This window comes from Carassius gibelio, chromosome A5 (assembly GCF_023724105.1).
Source record: "Carassius gibelio isolate Cgi1373 ecotype wild population from Czech Republic chromosome A5, carGib1.2-hapl.c, whole genome shotgun sequence".
Classification (NCBI taxonomy): Eukaryota; Metazoa; Chordata; class Actinopteri; order Cypriniformes; family Cyprinidae; genus Carassius; species Carassius gibelio.
This window is the reverse complement of record NC_068375.1, coordinates 28,440,260-28,462,940: the sequence shown is the minus strand read 5'-3', so window position 1 is coordinate 28,462,940 and position 22,681 is coordinate 28,440,260. Positions and strand designations below refer to the sequence as shown.

Genomic DNA, 22,681 nt, shown 5'->3' with positions numbered 1-22,681 from the left:
AAAAAAAACATTTTAATGAATTTTACTTTTATTGTTTTTCAGGAAATGAAGAAATAAACTGCCTGGCAGACCAGTGCAAAAAAAACTAATAAAAGTAATTTTGACAAATCTTGTCTCTCAAAAGTCTTCCGTCTCTGTTGGCCTCTAAAATCTGTCGGTGTTCCTCTGGGCCATCTTCCTCAATACAAGGAGGGTGGCTCTCTCCTCTTATAGTGGCAATATTGTGAAGCACAACACAAGCCACAATAATGTCGCATGCCCTCTCTGGACTAACCCGGAGCCCACGCAGACACTGAAACCGAGATTTGAGGATCCCTATAGTCATCTCCACCTTGGCCCGTGTTCGGCTGTGAGCCAGGTTAAACCGTGTCTGTGGTCCAGGCTCAGGTTCAGGGTAGGGTGTCATTAAATAGGGCAGACAAGGGTATCCTCTGTCCCCCAGCAAGTAACCATTGTACTGTCCTGTAATGATTGAAGTGTACAACACAAATATAGTAAAAACGAAAAAACAAAAATTGTATAAAGCAAATCATACCCTGCTGAAATGTCTGGCATAATGATGACTCGCGGAAAATTCTGGCATCATGCACAGATCCTGGCCATTTTGCCTCGACATTGGTGATGATTTGGGTTGCCTCACATATTACCTATAGTTAGTGGAAAAAGTAATGACTTTGATGATTTTAAGAAGGGGAAAAAATTAAGTTGTTACCTGCACATTGATACTATGAATAGATTTCCTATTAACATAGTCTCCCTCATTTATTGATGGAGCTTTAATAGGAATGTGAGTGCCATCAATGCACCCAATTACATTTGGAAACCCTGAAACAGAAAGTTTTGGAAGTATGAAGTGTGTGCATAAGGAATACATGTATAGATATTAATAATATGACTAAATATTAAATATGTGTCATATATTTTACTACAAAGGACAAACCTGCCACTCTGTGGAATTCGTCTTTAATAACAAGCAGAGGTTTATGGCCAGGGAACTGTACAAACGTGGGTAACAACTGTTTAAGTGCCAGACACACTGTACGAACGGCTCTACACACAGTTGCCTTTCCCACATGCTCTGAATCGCCCACACTGTACAAAAAATGGCCAGACGCAAAAAACCTAAGTGCTATGCACAGAATGTTTTCTGTGCTAAGCGCAGAGCCGCGGTTTGTCACATTTGCGATATGCGGTTTTAAAAGACGTGTTAAATAAACTAATGAATCTTTTGAAAAACGATAACGCTCTTTTAAATATTCATTAGGGTAAGCAAACACATCAATACGCGGTCTTATAACCCTCTCCCGATGAAAAAAACCTCGTATAATTTGTGCTTCAACGTCCACAGGATCCTCGTCAAAAGGGCACGCCATGCTCACCAACCTTCTGAAACGAAGTTACACTGAAACATAACCTGCTCTCGAGCAGGTTATCTTCAGAGAGTCAGTTGCTATGGTTACATACATACCCAGAAAGTGACCTCTGTTTTTGGAACCGAACGTTGAGGTTATCCACGAACTTACCCTTATACATACCCAGGTATGTCACATAACCTGCTTTTTGGAATACCCCCCAGATATGTGAGGGTAGAATGCTTTGATTTCAAACAACAGCAGTGCAGATAAATTTGTATAAATAAATATATTTGTTATACAAGTTTTCTTTGTTTTGTTCAAGGATGCTGGCAGCGGTTGAAACGCTTTTTATTTCTTCATCTAATTAACTTTCATTCTCTGCATTGAGCAGGTTCATTGTAATTCAAATATATGTGGACTTTTGTGCATTATGATGATGTAGTGTCCAAAATACATACATAACTTGTGATAAAACATACTTAATAATTTTGGGACTTTTTTCTTATTTAGCCAATGTAATGTTTTTGTTTTGTTGATGTTTTTGTATTATTTATATTATTCTTTTTTTTTTTTGGAGGGGGGGGGGGGGGTGAGTTTGCAGAAAAGTTTAATTTACGTCAAAAGACATCTCATTAGGTTAGTATCACTTATTTTCTTTTTCATTTGCAGTTTTATTTTATTTAACTATACTTATGCTGTAATGTTTCTGGGTGTTTTGTCGAAAAGTAATCGAAATATAATCTACCTAATAACATTTACATATCTTTCCTTCGTAAATTAGGTTCCGTTCACTCTTGAACAAATACCCACAAGAGGGTCTGGCTGCAGACATATGGGCGAGTGGAGCTCCACTCAAGAGCGGAAATACGTCACCTCCACTAGCGACGCCGCCACCATGTTGGACCGGGCCACACTTTCCGTAGAATTACGTCGCCTCCACTAATGACGCGGCCGCCATGTTGGTCCGGGTAACACTTTACGTAGAGTGGAGCTCCATTTAAGAGGGAAAATATGTCACTACCACCAAACTTTCGTTTTGTATTACTTGTTATATACACGTATAAAGGGTGCTTTGCCAGTTATGTCACCTCTTTGTACGTAATGTTAATATGTTCTGTACTTTTATCTTTGTTACTTTTACCTAGTAGAAATAAATATATATATATATACACTAATCTTGTACGGTTTATGACAAGACAGCATTCCCCCCCCCCCCCCCCAGCAATTTGCACTACAGACATCAATTTGTTCATATTTGTTTTACCAGTGTACAACTGCCAATGTAACATTCCATACATTTTAGAAACTTAACCTTATGTTTTTAATATTTAGCAGTGAAAAATAAATGAAATATGAAATAAATTATTAAAATAATACCTCAACCAGAATATGTGTTGAATTTGTGTGTTGAATTTTGTATTTTAATCAAAATAACAACATATACAAAATAACCACAGTAAAATAATGAAGAATAACTTCCACAATTTAGAAGTTTTAATGGTTTTTGAGTAATAATAATAATTAACACATCTTACACTACATTGAAAACACATGAACTGCAAGTGACCATAATTGTTACTGTAATAACACAATGTGTTCACATGCACGCACACTTTACTCTTCAAGACCTCCATTGTCTGTGAAGCAATCCCAGCTACAGTAGCCAGGGTGGTCATCTGAGGAGTAAAACCCCAAAAGCACTCCTTGTTGGCCATTTTCCTGGTGACCAGCCCCACAGTCTTTGTGAAGCTGGCTGCACTGTAGGCGACTGCACCTAGAGATGATGTAAGGCTTTCTGTACTTTAGATAGTGTCTCTTTAAATATCTTCACTGCACCTGTTCAGTATCAACAACAAAAAAAAAGTTTAATGTTAAGGAAATGGAAGAGAGTGAGATTACTTAGTCTAATTGTTATAGCCACAAAAACAAGAGGGTTGACCACACTTACTGAAGTCACCATCAAGCCAGTTGAGTGTGGCTCCTGTTAAATATGCTCCTGACTGACAGTGTTGTTAAATCTCTGGCATGAACAATTACGTCAGATGGGTCAAGTTTAATTACAATACTGACATTTAATTATCATTAATGTTAAAGCAATTTACTTGTTGCTGAAGGTGCCTGGTCCACCACAGTTGTGCCTTGTTGTTCTGATGCATCTGATTGCTGGGCTGGGGACACAAAGAAGACATGAGCACAGCAAAACTGGAACAATACTAAGTCTGTGTGCTGACGTTAGGTAAATTCAACACAGAAAAGTACTGCATCATTCTCCTATGACAGTCCCATAGCAGACAAGGTGATGGTGCTCAGAAGTTCCAGTCTCTATTTGTGGAGGTGTTATCAGGATGGATAACACTTGATATACATTTGATCTGAAACAAAAAAGTCAAACAATAGAATAACAGAACAACAAAATAGAAAAAATAAACATGTTAATGTCACATGTAAAAAGACCTTGACTTCTAGGGTGGCAACATACATTTAAAATGTAAAGAGTGCTGCATCTTCTATGCCAATCCTATCCCTGGAGGTGAATGAAAAATTAAATATGAAAACAACCTCCTCATATGACCTTTTAAAATTATACAACAAATGCTAAAGGAATACACATACAAAACGATCGTGTCCTTTCATTATTCACTACGTTATTTTACCACAAGCCCCCAAAAACTAAGTTGCATCCATGCTATCCATCATGTACTAAAGGTAAAAATTTAAAAGAGCAAACAATTAACAAATAAGTTTATCAGAATGTATTATCCAAACTTTACTTCCCCAGTCAACTGAAAAGAAAGTATGTTCTTCAAGAATATAGTGAAGAAGAGGCAAAGAAAATAAGGAAGCTTTATTTTACTTATCCAGTTCTTCCTAAAGCCAAAGAAGTAACATTTAAAATTCTAAAGGACATTTATCCATCTAATCACTTCCTACAAGAAAGATTTAATTGGGAGAACAATTCATGCAGGTTCTGTGAGAAAGATATTGAAACTGTAGATCATATGTTTTTTAAATGTGAATCTGTACAGACTTTTTGGCTGGAATTTCAAAACTGGCTTCATTTCAAACAGATATCAATACACCCTTTGACTGTGATCTCAGTTAAGGTTGGAGTATTGTTGAAGGAAAAGATCCTAGACTTTTTGATAAATAACTTAATTACTTTGTGCAAATACTAGATTCATAGATAAGTAGATAAGTAAGATAAGTATGTTTTTAAAGGTTAAACCTCTCTTCAGCGGATGGAAGAATGAACTAAAGATATTTGCAAAGTCTCTTCATTACAGGATTGACAGGAACGCCCAGAAACTCTTGTATGCTTTGAACTTGTTTTTGTTGTTAGAATAAGACCCTAAGACATCTTTCTTTTTCTTTCCGTTATTTATTCTGTTTTATCTTATGGTGTGATTATTGTTATTTGTTATTTTTTTCCATCTTTATTCTTTCTATTTGGCTGTATCAACACTAATTATATGTGTTCAGCTGTTGAAATGTGGCGTAAAGGTTTGTAATTGAACTTGATAACTTAATAAAAAACACATTGGACAGACACATTGATCTATAAATTATGTTGTGTATATATGATCAGTGGCCAGACATTAACATTGCTCGCGATATAAATCTATAAATCCATAGTGTTTATTAATTCTTTTGTTAGTAATTTCACGTAAGCCCTGTGCGTTTTTCTTACACAGCACGTTACAACAGCGTCAGTTCACCATTTTAGCGATGCAGAGATAAAATTACCTGAGTTTAAGTTCCCTATCATAGGTCACTTCGATGCTGCGGTGACGTCACCACGTATGGGAACACCTCTGGTGTGACGAATGTCTGAAGCCCTATACCATCCCGCCAATCCTATTGGCCAAATGGCGCATAGCACCACCCTGCGCATGCGCGCGCATGATATACCTGGGTGCAGCGCGCCATTTCGCTCAGATTTCATTCCTTCAGGAATAGCGAATCATCTGTGCCCTATCGTCTCGCGTTCTCCAGCGATCTCTTCGAGCAGTGTTAACTCCTCTTCGCGGACGCGATGAGCTTTCGAAAATGTAAGGAGCCATGTACCAGGTACATCACGGCGGGGGACACTCATGACAGGTGCGTAGTATGTCTTGGTTTACATCACGCACAGGCGGCGCTTAGCGGCCTTTCTTCCTGTCCCCATTGTGATGGCCTGCGGCTCAGAGTACTGCGCTCCAGGGTGGAAGTTTTCTCTAATGTCGCCCTCGAGTCTAACCCCCGTCAGGTCACCTCTGCGACTGCCGAGGCACCGCACGAGGCGAGGGCCTGGGGTGACACGTGCGACATGGATTTTGTGGACAGCGCAGCGCTGGAATATTCTCCACATCGCTCGCTCTCCCCTACCCTGCTGCAGAATAAAACTTATACTGAGCCCGTCGTCTTCTCTAATGAGGATTTACTTCCCACACCGGAGGCATGCACCGCCATCTCCTTCGGTTGTGGACGCTATGACGACGATGTTTTATCCACCGCGGCCTCGGGGTCTGAGGACTTCGCGACCGACACTAGCCCTCTTCCTCCTAGCGGACAGGAGAGGCGTGTTTCCCCCTCCTACAGTGAGCTGTTGGATGTGGTTTCTCGTGCGGTGGGTAAATTGGGGCTAGACTGGGAGGTTGACAAGGCCGAGGCCCAACCTTCTTCCAAGCTGGACGACCGTTTTTTAACCAGTCGGACACCTACACAGCCCCGGAGGCCTTTGCCTTTTTTCCCGGACCTCCACCAGGAGGTTTCGAGGTCCTGGAAACAGCCATTTTCGGCGCGGATTACTAACGCCGCGGCCGCGGATTTCGCCACCGTTTCTGATATGGCGAACCATGGCTATACTATGATGCCCCCGGTGGAAGAGACTCTCGCCGAACACCTTGCGCCTAGTTCGGCCGCGGCTTGGAAGTCTCGCCCCCTTCTTCCTTCGAAGGCGTGTCGAGTCACGTCTAGTTTGGTGGGTAAATCCTACATGGCGGCTGGTCAGGCGGCTGCGTCGCTCCACTCTATGGCGGTCCTTCAGGCCTACCAGGCGGAGTTATTGAAGGAATTGGATGAAGGTGAGGGCATCACACCGGAGGCAGTTAAAGAACTGCGTAGAGCTACGGATTTGGCGCTACGCGCTACCAAACATACCGCTCGTGCAGTGGGCCGTACTATGGCCGGTTTGATTTCGGTTGAGCGCCACCTCTGGCTTAATCTCACCGATATTAAGGAGAAGGATAAATCTTTCCTTATGGATGCCCCTGTCTCCAGGGATGGATTGTTCGGTGAGGCTGTCACGTCAGTAGTGGAGAAGTTCAGGGCAGCGAAACAGCAATCAGCCGCTTTCCGCCAGCTGATTCCCCGCAGACCCAGGGAGGTCGAACGCCGGCAAGCGCCCGCGCGTTCTCGCTCAACCTCCTCTCACCGCCAGCGAGCAGCCTCTCGAGAGGAACCTACACCCATGGCGCCTCCTCGTAAGGACTGGGGCCCTAGGGTTTTTCCTCCGGCGCACCAGCGTCAACGTAAGCGTTTGAACCTGACCTCGACGGCTAAAGCCTCTCGTTCTCGGGTGCCGAATAGCAGCTCCTGATCTTTCTGCTGCTTGCCAGGGACTGTGCTCTCCGCTAGAGAGCGCTGTCGGACCGCTTTCGCGCATCCCACACTCTCATTGCAGTCCCCATGCTCAAACATTGATTGTCTCGCCGCTAACAGCGCCTCGAGCAACATTGGATCGAGCTGTAATGACAGACGCTCCCTCAGACACTCTGCGCAATCCTGCTTTCGGAGTTCGAGGGACGACTCAAGGACCCTACACAAACGGCCCGTTTATGACGGCTCACACAGCCGCCGCTTTTTCGCTAGCGGCAGAGCCCGATGTTCCATCTGTTGGCCTAATTCCTGCCGTGGACGCGTTTCAGGATTATACTCAACGGAACGCAACGACTCCGGCGCATACGCTTCCCCGGTGCACGAACACCACGGGTTTTTCGTGTCCGGTCGTTTTAACGCGTATGACGGCGTTGCTGGGAGCGGAAGCTTTGAAACCGTTAATATTGTTTCGGGCCGCGTGGGAACGCTTGCCCGGCATTCCTCAATGGGTGTTACGCACGGTTTGTCACGGATACACCATTCAGTTTCGGAAAGGCCCGCCTCCTTTCCGCGGAATTCTTCCCACTACGGTGAAGTCTACGGAAATGGCGGTGCTGCGACAAGAAATGTCAGCTCTGCTGAGCAAAGGGGCTATAGAAGAAGTACACCCCTCTCAGATGGAGACAGGTTTTTACAGCCGTTATTTCGTGGTACCGAAAAAAGACGGCGGGTTACGACCCATTCTGGATTTACGCCGTCTGAATCTTGCACTCAGACCGAGCAAATTCAAGATGTTGACGGTGAAAAATATTCTGTCTCAGATCCGACCAAGCGATTGGTTTATTACGATCGATCTGAAGGATGCGTATTTCCATATTCAGATCGTCAAGAGACACAGGAAGTTCCTCAGATTCGCTTTAGAGGGCAAAGCGTATCAGTACCGCGTTCTTCCCTTTGGCTTGGCTTTAGCGCCCCGTACGTTCTCAAAGTGCATGGACGCAGCTCTGGCCCCGTTGCGGCTCCAGGGCGTTCGTGTGTTGAACTATTTGGACGATTGGCTGGTGATAGCGCAATCGCGGACTCAAGCACACTCTCACCGAGATCTTGTGCTGAATCATTTAAACAGCCTGGGCTTACGAACAAATTTCAAGAAGAGTGTTTTAACTCCCTCTCAACGGATAACTTTTCTTGGAATAGATCTGGACTCTCGCGCGATGACAGCGAAGCTTTCTCTCCCGCGCGCTCAGTCGATTGCGTCATGCGTGCGGCACTTCAAAGCGGGTCGCACGGTGACGGTGAGATTGTGCCTCAGGCTCTTGGGTCTAATGGCAGCAGCATCCCCCGTGATTCGTCTGGGATTGCTTCAAATGCGCCCTTTTCAGTGGTGGACGAAAAGGCGGAATATTTCACCCCGTTGTCTCCCGCATCGCACGATTTCGGTGACACGGCGGTGTGTGATGTCGCTGAAAATTTGGATGTCAACCGAATTTCTCCTGTCAGGAGTTCGATTGGGAATTTATGCTTTCCGAGAGACTGTCACGACGGACGCGTCTTTGACTGGTTGGGGAGCTGTGTGTCGAGGGCGACCAGCCCACGGAGTGTGGACAGCGGCTCAGCGCGGCTGGCATATAAACAGACTGGAATTACTGGCAGTTTTTCTGGCTCTCCAGTATTTCTCGGATCTGCTGATCGGCCGTCATGTGCTGCTCAGATCAGACAACACAGCGGTTGTGTCTTATCTGAACCATCAAGGAGGATTGCGCTCTCGCCCCCTGTGCAGGCTGGCGAGGCGTGTTCTTCTGTGGTCTCGGGACAAGTTTCTCTCGATCCGGGCCATTCATGTCCCCGGACGATTGAATTTCGGAGCGGATCTGCTATCCAGACAGGCTCTGGAACAGGGAGAATGGCGATTACACCCCCAGACGGTGGATCTTTTATGGCGGATATTCGGCAAAGCGAAAGTGGATTTATTCGCATCGAGCATGACTACGCATTGCCCGCTATGGTTCTCCCTACGCTCCCCATCGCCCCTGGGCGTGGATGCGTTAGCTCACAGCTGGCCCAAGACCAGTCTGTATGCTTTTCCTCCGATTCGTTTGATCCCAGCGGTATTATGCAGATTACGCCGGGACAGAGTGGAACAGCTGCTGCTGGTGGCTCCGCGATGGCACACGCAGCCGTGGTTTGCGGATCTGATCAGTCTGCTAGCGGGCTCTCCGTGGGAGATTCCCATCAGACAGGATTTATTATCACAAGCACAGGGGCTGATTTGGCACCCGAGGCCAGATCTGTGGAAACTGTGGGCGTGGCCACTGAGCGGAGTGCGTTAGTATGTCCCGGTCTTTCTGCTGAAACTACTGAAACTATATTGAGTTCTAGAGCAGCCTCTACGAGACGCTTATATGCTTTCAAGTGGAGACTGTTTACAGCCTGGTGTGGTAATCATAATGTGGATCCAGTTTACTGCCCAGTGGCTTCAGTGCTGGAGTTCCTCCAGGAGCGTTTCTCGGATGGCGTTACACCAGCCACTTTAAAGGTTTACGTGGCAGCCATTTCAGCTTACCACGAATGCATAGGCGGTGCCTCTGTGGGGCGTCATCCATTAGTTTCTCGTTTCATACAGGGTGCGCGACGGCTGAGGCCTTTCCGCCCTGTGCGAGTTCCTTCATGGGATTTATCCATTGTGTTGTTAGGTTTATCAGGGCATCCGTTTGAGCCCTTGGAGACCGTATCGGATAAAATCCTGACATTGAAGACACTTCTTCTCATGGCTTTATCCTCCCTCAAGAGAGTTGGGGATTTACAGGCTCTTTCTGTTTCACCCTCATGCATGGAATTTGCACCAGGCTCTGTGAAGGTGCTGCTGCGGCCCAGGCCTAACTATGTTCCTAAGGTCGCATCTAACCCTTTTCGCTTTCAGCAAGTGGTTCTGGAAGCTTTTTCGCCTGCCGAGGCCGGGTCAGGAGATCTAAGTCTTTGCCCTGTGAGAGCTTTAAAGACTTATGTGGATCGCACAGCTCCTTGGCGTGGTTCTGACCAGCTGTTTGTCTGCTTTGGACATAAAAGTAAGGGCCATGCAGTTACAAAACAGCGCATGTCCCATTGGCTGGTGGAGGCGATTTCTTTGGCCTATGAGGCGCGCGGACTCGCTTCACCCTTAGGGGTTAAGGCTCATTCCACTCGAGCTGTGGCTTCTTCTCAAGCTTTTCTCAGTGGCTCTTCTATGGATGATATCTGTGCTGCGGCAGGATGGTCCTCACCGAGCACTTTTATCAAATCCTACAGTCTGGATGTGAGGATGGCCCCTGGCTCCCGGGTTCTCTCCGCTTGAGCAGTTGCTTCCTCGGATCTCAGTTATCAGGTACGTCAGGCGTTTTGGTATATCGTTCCCATACGTGGTGACGTCACCGCAGCATCGAAGTGACCTATGATAGGGAACATCTCGGTTACGTATGTAACCTTGGTTCCCTGAATAGGGAACGAGATGCTGCGGTTCTGGCCGTTCCGTACCTTGATAACTCTTCATCTTCAGTCATGAAATCTGAGCGAAATGGCGCGCTGCACCCAGGTATATCATGCGCGCGCATGCGCAGGGTGGTGCTATGCGCCATTTGGCCAATAGGATTGGCGGGATGGTATAGGGCTTCAGACATTCGTCACACCAGAGGTGTTCCCATACGTGGTGACGTCACCGCAGCATCTCGTTCCCTATTCAGGGAACCAAGGTTACATACGTAACCGAGATGTTAATCAACCTCTGACTGGTTACCCAGAGTTAATGCGCGTGCACGGTGCATGTATAAAGACATTTTCAATGGATCGCCGATTTCACGAGTCACCATGGAAACTCAAAGCGAAAAAAAGAGAGCCGCGTATTTCACAGAGGCGGAGTTGGAAGTTTTAATGCATGCTTATGAGGAGTTTAAGCCAATAATATTAAAAAGAAGCAATACAGCTGCATCGGCTAAAGCAAGAGAGTTGGCTTGGCAAAAAATAACGGACAGAGTAAATGCGTGAGTGTATTAAATTACAAATTTGGTATTGGCTCCCGTTTTATTGAAATGCAAAATAATGAAGTATGACTTATACATACTTTTGAATATGTTAAATCACTATGAAAGCATTTACTTTTCCTGCCATTTTATTTCTTTAGCTTGAAATAATAATGTATATTTCTTATTTAATAAGGTGTAATCCTTCTGGAGCCACAAGAACTTTAAGCCAAGTCAAAATGAAACACAAAAACATTCTGCAAAAAGGTAATATTTGATTACACAATTACTGAACTATTATTATAACAGGATTTAGTATATTCATTCTGTCATGCAGCTAACAGAAAAAAGACTGAAGCCCGTCTAACTGGCGGGGGGCCACCACCACCTCCCCTCACCCCATCTGAGGAGCTGGCTCTGTCCCTTAATAAAGGGCGACCAGTGGTTGCTGGCATTCCAGGGGGCAGTTCATCACACATACTATGCACCACAAGTGATGGTGAAAAAAGGGTGAAATGTAAGTTTACCTCTATGATTTTTTTTCATTTTTTATCCTGATAAATTACTATCTCTGTCACTTAAAGGCTTTTTGAACAAGATTAATTTATGTAGGCTTATTTTATTTAACTGCATATGATGTATTATTTTCTTTGATAATATTGAGAATTTAACGGGTTGTGTGTTCTTATAGATACTGATGGACGGATTGTATTATTGGACTCTCCAGAAAGAACACAGTCTGTCACAGTTGTAAGTGATTTGTTGTCAGGTACTTTTAGGGTTTTTTTTTTTTTTTTTTTTGCCAAATAATGTATACTTGAATATTTGTCTTGTAGGATGAAGATGATGATGACGATGAAGAGACCACATCTGCTGTGACAGAAGTGGACAATGCTGGTAGATCCACTGAGGTATGATGCATACCATTATGATGTATGGCCCCTTTTTGCATTAGAGTAACAAACTGTCATTGTCCTTTCATAGTACATACCTAGGGATTTGCCCACAGATGAGGGTCCTTCAGCCTCAGCACACAATCTAAGCAGGGTAAGAATTTGTGTCCATGTGTCCATATTTTAATTTTATTGTCTGACCAAACAATCTCATTTATTACATTTTTCCACCTTAGTTGCCAGCAAAGGAGCTGTATAAGGTCCATCTTCAAAAACAAATAAGAAAAAGTGACATGGAGATGGACCATATACAGCTTCAAATGGAAGAGAAAAGGCTCCTCATTAAAAAAGCAGCACTTGAAATAGAATTACTTGAGAATCGCCTTAAGGTGAGAACTTGTCTGAATATTAATCTGTTGCATGTTAAAAGTGGTCTGTCTGTCTCTATCTATCTATCTATCTATCTATCTATCTATCTATCTATCTATCTATCTATCTATCTATCTATCTATCTATCTAGCTATCTATCTATCTGTATGTATGTATGTATGTATGTATGTGTAAAGCAATATAAAAAAAAAAACATTTTAATGAATTTTACTTTTATTGTTTTTCAGGAAATGAAGAAATAAACTGCCTGGCAGACCAGTGCAAAAAAAACTAATAAAAGTAATTTTGACAAATCTTGTCTCTCAAAAGTCTTCCGTCTCTGTTGGCCTCTAAAATCTGTCGGTGTTCCTCTGGGCCATCTTCCTCAATACAAGGAGGGTGGCTCTCTCCTCTTATAGTGGCAATATTGTGAAGCACAACACAAGCCACAATAATGTCGCATGCCCTCTCTGGACTAACCCGGAGCCCACGCAGACACTGAAACCGAGATTTGAGGATCCCTATAGTCATCTCCACCTTGGCCCGTGTTCGGCTGTGAGCCAGGTTAAACCGTGTCTGTGGTCCAGGCTCAGGTTCAGGGTAGGGTGTCATTAAATAGGGCAGACAAGGGTATCCTCTGTCCCCCAGCAAGTAACCATTGTACTGTCCTGTAATGATTGAAGTGTACAACACAAATATAGTAAAAACGAAAAAACAAAAATTGTATAAAGCAAATCATACCCTGCTGAAATGTCTGGCATAATGATGACTCGCGGAAAATTCTGGCATCATGCACAGATCCTGGCCATTTTGCCTCGACATTGGTGATGATTTGGGTTGCCTCACATATTACCTATAGTTAGTGGAAAAAGTAATGACTTTGATGATTTTAAGAAGGGGAAAAAATTAAGTTGTTACCTGCACATTGATACTATGAATAGATTTCCTATTAACATAGTCTCCCTCATTTATTGATGGAGCTTTAATAGGAATGTGAGTGCCATCAATGCACCCAATTACATTTGGAAACCCTGAAACAGAAAGTTTTGGAAGTATGAAGTGTGTGCATAAGGAATACATGTATAGATATTAATAATATGACTAAATATTAAATATGTGTCATATATTTTACTACAAAGGACAAACCTGCCACTCTGTGGAATTCGTCTTTAATAACAAGCAGAGGTTTATGGCCAGGGAACTGTACAAACGTGGGTAACAACTGTTTAAGTGCCAGACACACTGTACGAACGGCTCTACACACAGTTGCCTTTCCCACATGCTCTGAATCGCCCACACTGTACAAAAAATGGCCAGACGCAAAAAACCTAAGTGCTATGCACAGAATGTTTTCTGTGCTAAGCGCAGAGCCGCGGTTTGTCACATTTGCGATATGCGGTTTTAAAAGACGTGTTAAATAAACTAATGAATCTTTTGAAAAACGATAACGCTCTTTTAAATATTCATTAGGGTAAGCAAACACATCAATACGCGGTCTTATAACCCTCTCCCGATGAAAAAAACCTCGTATAATTTGTGCTTCAACGTCCACAGGATCCTCGTCAAAAGGGCACGCCATGCTCACCAACCTTCTGAAACGAAGTTACACTGAAACATAACCTGCTCTCGAGCAGGTTATCTTCAGAGAGTCAGTTGCTATGGTTACATACATACCCAGAAAGTGACCTCTGTTTTTGGAACCGAACGTTGAGGTTATCCACGAACTTACCCTTATACATACCCAGGTATGTCACATAACCTGCTTTTTGGAATACCCCCCAGATATGTGAGGGTAGAATGCTTTGATTTCAAACAACAGCAGTGCAGATAAATTTGTATAAATAAATATATTTGTTATACAAGTTTTCTTTGTTTTGTTCAAGGATGCTGGCAGCGGTTGAAACGCTTTTTATTTCTTCATCTAATTAACTTTCATTCTCTGCATTGAGCAGGTTCATTGTAATTCAAATATATGTGGACTTTTGTGCATTATGATGATGTAGTGTCCAAAATACATACATAACTTGTGATAAAACATACTTAATAATTTTGGGACTTTTTTCTTATTTAGCCAATGTAATGTTTTTGTTTTGTTGATGTTTTTGTATTATTTATATTATTCTTTTTTTTTTTTGGAGGGGGGGGGGGGGGGTGAGTTTGCAGAAAAGTTTAATTTACGTCAAAAGACATCTCATTAGGTTAGTATCACTTATTTTCTTTTTCATTTGCAGTTTTATTTTATTTAACTATACTTATGCTGTAATGTTTCTGGGTGTTTTGTCGAAAAGTAATCGAAATATAATCTACCTAATAACATTTACATATCTTTCCTTCGTAAATTAGGTTCCGTTCACTCTTGAACAAATACCCACAAGAGGGTCTGGCTGCAGACATATGGGCGAGTGGAGCTCCACTCAAGAGCGGAAATACGTCACCTCCACTAGCGACGCCGCCACCATGTTGGACCGGGCCACACTTTCCGTAGAATTACGTCGCCTCCACTAATGACGCGGCCGCCATGTTGGTCCGGGTAACACTTTACGTAGAGTGGAGCTCCATTTAAGAGGGAAAATATGTCACTACCACCAAACTTTCGTTTTGTATTACTTGTTATATACACGTATAAAGGGTGCTTTGCCAGTTATGTCACCTCTTTGTACGTAATGTTAATATGTTCTGTACTTTTATCTTTGTTACTTTTACCTAGTAGAAATAAATATATATATATATACACTAATCTTGTACGGTTTATGACAAGACAGCATTCCCCCCCCCCCCAGCAATTTGCACTACAGACATCAATTTGTTCATATTTGTTTTACCAGTGTACAACTGCCAATGTAACATTCCATACATTTTAGAAACTTAACCTTATGTTTTTAATATTTAGCAGTGAAAAATAAATGAAATATGAAATAAATTATTAAAATAATACCTCAACCAGAATATGTGTTGAATTTGTGTGTTGAATTTTGTATTTTAATCAAAATAACAACATATACAAAATAACCACAGTAAAATAATGAAGAATAACTTCCACAATTTAGAAGTTTTAATGGTTTTTGAGTAATAATAATAATTAACACATCTTACACTACATTGAAAACACATGAACTGCAAGTGACCATAATTGTTACTGTAATAACACAATGTGTTCACATGCACGCACACTTTACTCTTCAAGACCTCCATTGTCTGTGAAGCAATCCCAGCTACAGTAGCCAGGGTGGTCATCTGAGGAGTAAAACCCCAAAAGCACTCCTTGTTGGCCATTTTCCTGGTGACCAGCCCCACAGTCTTTGTGAAGCTGGCTGCACTGTAGGCGACTGCACCTAGAGATGATGTAAGGCTTTCTGTACTTTAGATAGTGTCTCTTTAAATATCTTCACTGCACCTGTTCAGTATCAACAACAAAAAAAAAGTTTAATGTTAAGGAAATGGAAGAGAGTGAGATTACTTAGTCTAATTGTTATAGCCACAAAAACAAGAGGGTTGACCACACTTACTGAAGTCACCATCAAGCCAGTTGAGTGTGGCTCCTGTTAAATATGCTCCTGACTGACAGTGTTGTTAAATCTCTGGCATGAACAATTACGTCAGATGGGTCAAGTTTAATTACAATACTGACATTTAATTATCATTAATGTTAAAGCAATTTACTTGTTGCTGAAGGTGCCTGGTCCACCACAGTTGTGCCTTGTTGTTCTGATGCATCTGATTGCTGGGCTGGGGACACAAAGAAGACATGAGCACAGCAAAACTGGAACAATACTAAGTCTGTGTGCTGACGTTAGGTAAATTCAACACAGAAAAGTACTGCATCATTCTCCTATGACAGTCCCATAGCAGACAAGGTGATGGTGCTCAGAAGTTCCAGTCTCTATTTGTGGAGGTGTTATCAGGATGGATAACACTTGATATACATTTGATCTGAAACAAAAAAGTCAAACAATAGAATAACAGAACAACAAAATAGAAAAAATAAACATGTTAATGTCACATGTAAAAAGACCTTGACTTCTAGGGTGGCAACATACATTTAAAATGTAAAGAGTGCTGCATCTTCTATGCCAATCCTATCCCTGGAGGTGAATGAAAAATTAAATATGAAAACAACCTCCTCATATGACCTTTTAAAATTATACAACAAATGCTAAAGGAATACACATACAAAACGATCGTGTCCTTTCATTATTCACTACGTTATTTTACCACAAGCCCCCAAAAACTAAGTTGCATCCATGCTATCCATCATGTACTAAAGGTAAAAATTTAAAAGAGCAAACAATTAACAAATAAGTTTATCAGAATGTATTATCCAAACTTTACTTCCCCAGTCAACTGAAAAGAAAGTATGTTCTTCAAGAATATAGTGAAGAAGAGGCAAAGAAAATAAGGAAGCTTTATTTTACTTATCCAGTTCTTCCTAAAGCCAAAGAAGTAACATTTAAAATTCTAAAGGACATTTATCCATCTAATCACTTCCTACAAGAAAGATTTAATTGGGAGAACAATTCATGCAGGTTCTGTGAGAAAGATATTGAAACTGTAGATCATATGTTTTTTAAATGTGAATCTGTACAGACTTTTTGGCTGGAATTTCAAAACTGGCTTCATTTCAAACAGATATCAATACACCCTTTGACTGTGATCTCAGTTAAGGTTGGAGTATTGTTGAAGGAAAAGATCCTAGACTTTTTGATAAATAACTTAATTACTTTGTGCAAATACTAGATTCATAGATAAGTAGATAAGTAAGATAAGTATGTTTTTAAAGGTTAAACCTCTCTTCAGCGGATGGAAGAATGAACTAAAGATATTTGCAAAGTCTCTTCATTACAGGATTGACAGGAACGCCCAGAAACTCTTGTATGCTTTGAACTTGTTTTTGTTGTTAGAATAAGACCCTAAGACATCTTTCTTTTTCTTTCCGTTATTTATTCTGTTTTATCTTATGGTGTGATTATTGTTATTTGTTATTTTTTTCCATCTTTATTCTTTCTATTTGGCTGTATCAACACTAATTATATGTGTTCAGCTGTTGAAATGTGGCGTAAAGGTTTGTAATTGAACTTGATAACTTAATAAAAAACACATTGGACAGACACATTGATCTATAAATTATGTTGTGTATATATGATCAGTGGCCAGACATTAACATTGCTCGCGATATAAATCTATAAATCCATAGTGTTTATTAATTCTTTTGTTAGTAATTTCACGTAAGCCCTGTGCGTTTTTCTTACACAGCACGTTACAACAGCGTCAGTTCACCATTTTAGCGATGCAGAGATAAAATTACCTGAGTTTAAGTTCCCTATCATAGGTCACTTCGATGCTGCGGTGACGTCACCACGTATGGGAACACCTCTGGTGTGACGAATGTCTGAAGCCCTATACCATCCCGCCAATCCTATTGGCCAAATGGCGCATAGCACCACCCTGCGCATGCGCGCGCATGATATACCTGGGTGCAGCGCGCCATTTCGCTCAGATTTCATTCCTTCAGGAATAGCGAATCATCTGTGCCCTATCGTCTCGCGTTCTCCAGCGATCTCTTCGAGCAGTGTTAACTCCTCTTCGCGGACGCGATGAGCTTTCGAAAATGTAAGGAGCCATGTACCAGGTACATCACGGCGGGGGACACTCATGACAGGTGCGTAGTATGTCTTGGTTTACATCACGCACAGGCGGCGCTTAGCGGCCTTTCTTCCTGTCCCCATTGTGATGGCCTGCGGCTCAGAGTACTGCGCTCCAGGGTGGAAGTTTTCTCTAATGTCGCCCTCGAGTCTAACCCCCGTCAGGTCACCTCTGCGACTGCCGAGGCACCGCACGAGGCGAGGGCCTGGGGTGACACGTGCGACATGGATTTTGTGGACAGCGCAGCGCTGGAATATTCTCCACATCGCTCGCTCTCCCCTACCCTGCTGCAGAATAAAACTTATACTGAGCCCGTCGTCTTCTCTAATGAGGATTTACTTCCCACACCGGAGGCATGCACCGCCATCTCCTTCGGTTGTGGACGCTATGACGACGATGTTTTATCCACCGCGGCCTCGGGGTCTGAGGACTTCGCGACCGACACTAGCCCTCTTCCTCCTAGCGGACAGGAGAGGCGTGTTTCCCCCTCCTACAGTGAGCTGTTGGATGTGGTTTCTCGTGCGGTGGGTAAATTGGGGCTAGACTGGGAGGTTGACAAGGCCGAGGCCCAACCTTCTTCCAAGCTGGACGACCGTTTTTTAACCAGTCGGACACCTACACAGCCCCGGAGGCCTTTGCCTTTTTTCCCGGACCTCCACCAGGAGGTTTCGAGGTCCTGGAAACAGCCATTTTCGGCGCGGATTACTAACGCCGCGGCCGCGGATTTCGCCACCGTTTCTGATATGGCGAACCATGGCTATACTATGATGCCCCCGGTGGAAGAGACTCTCGCCGAACACCTTGCGCCTAGTTCGGCCGCGGCTTGGAAGTCTCGCCCCCTTCTTCCTTCGAAGGCGTGTCGAGTCACGTCTAGTTTGGTGGGTAAATCCTACATGGCGGCTGGTCAGGCGGCTGCGTCGCTCCACTCTATGGCGGTCCTTCAGGCCTACCAGGCGGAGTTATTGAAGGAATTGGATGAAGGTGAGGGCATCACACCGGAGGCAGTTAAAGAACTGCGTAGAGCTACGGATTTGGCGCTACGCGCTACCAAACATACCGCTCGTGCAGTGGGCCGTACTATGGCCGGTTTGATTTCGGTTGAGCGCCACCTCTGGCTTAATCTCACCGATATTAAGGAGAAGGATAAATCTTTCCTTATGGATGCCCCTGTCTCCAGGGATGGATTGTTCGGTGAGGCTGTCACGTCAGTAGTGGAGAAGTTCAGGGCAGCGAAACAGCAATCAGCCGCTTTCCGCCAGCTGATTCCCCGCAGACCCAGGGAGGTCGAACGCCGGCAAGCGCCCGCGCGTTCTCGCTCAACCTCCTCTCACCGCCAGCGAGCAGCCTCTCGAGAGGAACCTACACCCATGGCGCCTCCTCGTAAGGACTGGGGCCCTAGGGTTTTTCCTCCGGCGCACCAGCGTCAACGTAAGCGTTTGAACCTGACCTCGACGGCTAAAGCCTCTCGTTCTCGGGTGCCGAATAGCAGCTCCTGATCTTTCTGCTGCTTGCCAGGGACTGTGCCCTCCGCTAGAGAGCGCTGTCGGACCGCTTTCGCGCATCCCACACTCTCATTGCAGTCCCCATGCTCAAACATTGATTGTCTCGCCGCTAACAGCGCCTCGAGCAACATTGGATCGAGCTGTAATGACAGACGCTCCCTCAGACACTCTGCGCAATCCTGCTTTCGGAGTTCGAGGGACGACTCAAGGACCCTACACAAACGGCCCGTTTATGACGGCTCACACAGCCGCCGCTTTTTCGCTAGCGGCAGAGCCCGATGTTCCATCTGTTGGCCTAATTCCTGCCGTGGACGCGTTTCAGGATTATACTCAACGGAACGCAACGACTCCGGCGCATACGCTTCCCCGGTGCACGAACACCACGGGTTTTTCGTGTCCGGTCGTTTTAACGCGTATGACGGCGTTGCTGGGAGCGGAAGCTTTGAAACCGTTAATATTGTTTCGGGCCGCGTGGGAACGCTTGCCCGGCATTCCTCAATGGGTGTTACGCACGGTTTGTCACGGATACACCATTCAGTTTCGGAAAGGCCCGCCTCCTTTCCGCGGAATTCTTCCCACTACGGTGAAGTCTACGGAAATGGCGGTGCTGCGACAAGAAATGTCAGCTCTGCTGAGCAAAGGGGCTATAGAAGAAGTACACCCCTCTCAGATGGAGACAGGTTTTTACAGCCGTTATTTCGTGGTACCGAAAAAAGACGGCGGGTTACGACCCATTCTGGATTTACGCCGTCTGAATCTTGCACTCAGACCGAGCAAATTCAAGATGTTGACGGTGAAAAATATTCTGTCTCAGATCCGACCAAGCGATTGGTTTATTACGATCGATCTGAAGGATGCGTATTTCCATATTCAGATCGTCAAGAGACACAGGAAGTTCCTCAGATTCGCTTTAGAGGGCAAAGCGTATCAGTACCGCGTTCTTCCCTTTGGCTTGGCTTTAGCGCCCCGTACGTTCTCAAAGTGCATGGACGCAGCTCTGGCCCCGTTGCGGCTCCAGGGCGTTCGTGTGTTGAACTATTTGGACGATTGGCTGGTGATAGCGCAATCGCGGACTCAAGCACACTCTCACCGAGATCTTGTGCTGAATCATTTAAACAGCCTGGGCTTACGAACAAATTTCAAGAAGAGTGTTTTAACTCCCTCTCAACGGATAACTTTTCTTGGAATAGATCTGGACTCTCGCGCGATGACAGCGAAGCTTTCTCTCCCGCGCGCTCAGTCGATTGCGTCATGCGTGCGGCACTTCAAAGCGGGTCGCACGGTGACGGTGAGATTGTGCCTCAGGCTCTTGGGTCTAATGGCAGCAGCATCCCCCGTGATTCGTCTGGGATTGCTTCAAATGCGCCCTTTTCAGTGGTGGACGAAAAGGCGGAATATTTCACCCCGTTGTCTCCCGCATCGCACGATTTCGGTGACACGGCGGTGTGTGATGTCGCTGAAAATTTGGATGTCAACCGAATTTCTCCTGTCAGGAGTTCGATTGGGAATTTATGCTTTCCGAGAGACTGTCACGACGGACGCGTCTTTGACTGGTTGGGGAGCTGTGTGTCGAGGGCGACCAGCCCACGGAGTGTGGACAGCGGCTCAGCGCGGCTGGCATATAAACAGACTGGAATTACTGGCAGTTTTTCTGGCTCTCCAGTATTTCTCGGATCTGCTGATCGGCCGTCATGTGCTGCTCAGATCAGACAACACAGCGGTTGTGTCTTATCTGAACCATCAAGGAGGATTGCGCTCTCGCCCCCTGTGCAGGCTGGCGAGGCGTGTTCTTCTGTGGTCTCGGGACAAGTTTCTCTCGATCCGGGCCATTCATGTCCCCGGACGATTGAATTTCGGAGCGGATCTGCTATCCAGACAGGCTCTGGAACAGGGAGAATGGCGATTACACCCCCAGACGGTGGATCTTTTATGGCGGATATTCGGCAAAGCGAAAGTGGATTTATTCGCATCGAGCATGACTACGCATTGCCCGCTATGGTTCTCCCTACGCTCCCCATCGCCCCTGGGCGTGGATGCGTTAGCTCACAGCTGGCCCAAGACCAGTCTGTATGCTTTTCCTCCGATTCGTTTGATCCCAGCGGTATTATGCAGATTACGCCGGGACAGAGTGGAACAGCTGCTGCTGGTGGCTCCGCGATGGCACACGCAGCCGTGGTTTGCGGATCTGATCAGTCTGCTAGCGGGCTCTCCGTGGGAGATTCCCATCAGACAGGATTTATTATCACAAGCACAGGGGCTGATTTGGCACCCGAGGCCAGATCTGTGGAAACTGTGGGCGTGGCCACTGAGCGGAGTGCGTTAGTATGTCCCGGTCTTTCTGCTGAAACTACTGAAACTATATTGAGTTCTAGAGCAGCCTCTACGAGACGCTTATATGCTTTCAAGTGGAGACTGTTTACAGCCTGGTGTGGTAATCATAATGTGGATCCAGTTTACTGCCCAGTGGCTTCAGTGCTGGAGTTCCTCCAGGAGCGTTTCTCGGATGGCGTTACACCAGCCACTTTAAAGGTTTACGTGGCAGCCATTTCAGCTTACCACGAATGCATAGGCGGTGCCTCTGTGGGGCGTCATCCATTAGTTTCTCGTTTCATACAGGGTGCGCGACGGCTGAGGCCTTTCCGCCCTGTGCGAGTTCCTTCATGGGATTTATCCATTGTGTTGTTAGGTTTATCAGGGCATCCGTTTGAGCCCTTGGAGACCGTATCGGATAAAATCCTGACATTGAAGACACTTCTTCTCATGGCTTTATCCTCCCTCAAGAGAGTTGGGGATTTACAGGCTCTTTCTGTTTCACCCTCATGCATGGAATTTGCACCAGGCTCTGTGAAGGTGCTGCTGCGGCCCAGGCCTAACTATGTTCCTAAGGTCGCATCTACCCTTTTCGCTTTCAGCAAGTGGTTCTGGAAGCTTTTTCGCCTGCCGAGGCCGGGTCAGGAGATCTAAGTCTTTGCCCTGTGAGAGCTTTAAAGACTTATGTGGATCGCACAGCTCCTTGGCGTGGTTCTGACCAGCTGTTTGTCTGCTTTGGACATAAAAGTAAGGGCCATGCAGTTACAAAACAGCGCATGTCCCATTGGCTGGTGGAGGCGATTTCTTTGGCCTATGAGGCGCGCGGACTCGCTTCACCCTTAGGGGTTAAGGCTCATTCCACTCGAGCTGTGGCTTCTTCTCAAGCTTTTCTCAGTGGCTCTTCTATGGATGATATCTGTGCTGCGGCAGGATGGTCCTCACCGAGCACTTTTATCAAATCCTACAGTCTGGATGTGAGGATGGCCCCTGGCTCCCGGGTTCTCTCCGCTTGAGCAGTTGCTTCCTCGGATCTCAGTTATCAG

The 22,681-nt window shown here is 44.9% G+C and overlaps 2 protein-coding genes and 1 long non-coding RNA gene across 3 annotated transcripts; 1 reads left to right on the top strand and 2 right to left on the bottom strand.

Annotated features, from left to right (window-relative positions):
- Positions 1-70: 70 nt before the first annotated feature.
- On the bottom strand, positions 71-1,575 carry LOC128009760 (putative nuclease HARBI1). Its single transcript, XM_052592970.1, has 4 exons — positions 941-1,575; positions 713-825; positions 536-647; positions 71-462 (listed from the first exon to the last, which is right to left on the bottom strand). Exons 1-4 carry the CDS (start codon positions 1,371-1,373, stop codon positions 86-88), a joined length of 1,035 nt encoding a protein of 344 aa, XP_052448930.1. The 5' UTR covers positions 1,374-1,575; the 3' UTR covers positions 71-85.
- A 10,553-nt stretch (positions 1,576-12,128) lies between these two features.
- On the top strand, positions 12,129-12,500 carry LOC128009955 (uncharacterized). The gene is made up of 2 exons (XR_008181652.1): positions 12,129-12,206; positions 12,435-12,500. It is a non-coding gene; the product is annotated as an uncharacterized LOC128009955 (long non-coding RNA).
- LOC128009776 (putative nuclease HARBI1) lies at positions 12,463-13,967 on the bottom strand. Its single transcript, XM_052592971.1, has 4 exons — positions 13,333-13,967; positions 13,105-13,217; positions 12,928-13,039; positions 12,463-12,854 (listed from the first exon to the last, which is right to left on the bottom strand). The coding sequence occupies exons 1-4, from the start codon at positions 13,763-13,765 to the stop codon at positions 12,478-12,480; spliced, it is 1,035 nt and encodes a 344-aa protein (XP_052448931.1). The 5' UTR covers positions 13,766-13,967; the 3' UTR covers positions 12,463-12,477.
- Between the last annotated feature and the right edge of the window lie 8,714 nt (positions 13,968-22,681).

Excerpts from the sequence above, each read along its gene's own strand:
- LOC128009760 (XM_052592970.1), bottom strand. The coding sequence starts at position 1,373 with ATGGCGTGCCCTTTTGACGAGGATCCTGTGGACGTTGAAGCACAAATT. Across the intron at positions 826-940 it reads CGAATTCCACAGAGTGGCAG|GGTTTCCAAATGTAATTGGG; the intron begins GTTTGTCCTTTG and ends TTTCTGTTTCAG. Across the intron at positions 463-535 it reads ATGCCAGACATTTCAGCAGG|GACAGTACAATGGTTACTTG; the intron begins GTATGATTTGCT and ends CAATCATTACAG.
- LOC128009776 (XM_052592971.1), bottom strand. The coding sequence starts at position 13,765 with ATGGCGTGCCCTTTTGACGAGGATCCTGTGGACGTTGAAGCACAAATT. Across the intron at positions 13,218-13,332 it reads CGAATTCCACAGAGTGGCAG|GGTTTCCAAATGTAATTGGG; the intron begins GTTTGTCCTTTG and ends TTTCTGTTTCAG. Across the intron at positions 13,040-13,104 it reads TTCATAGTATCAATGTGCAG|GTAATATGTGAGGCAACCCA; the intron begins GTAACAACTTAA and ends CACTAACTATAG.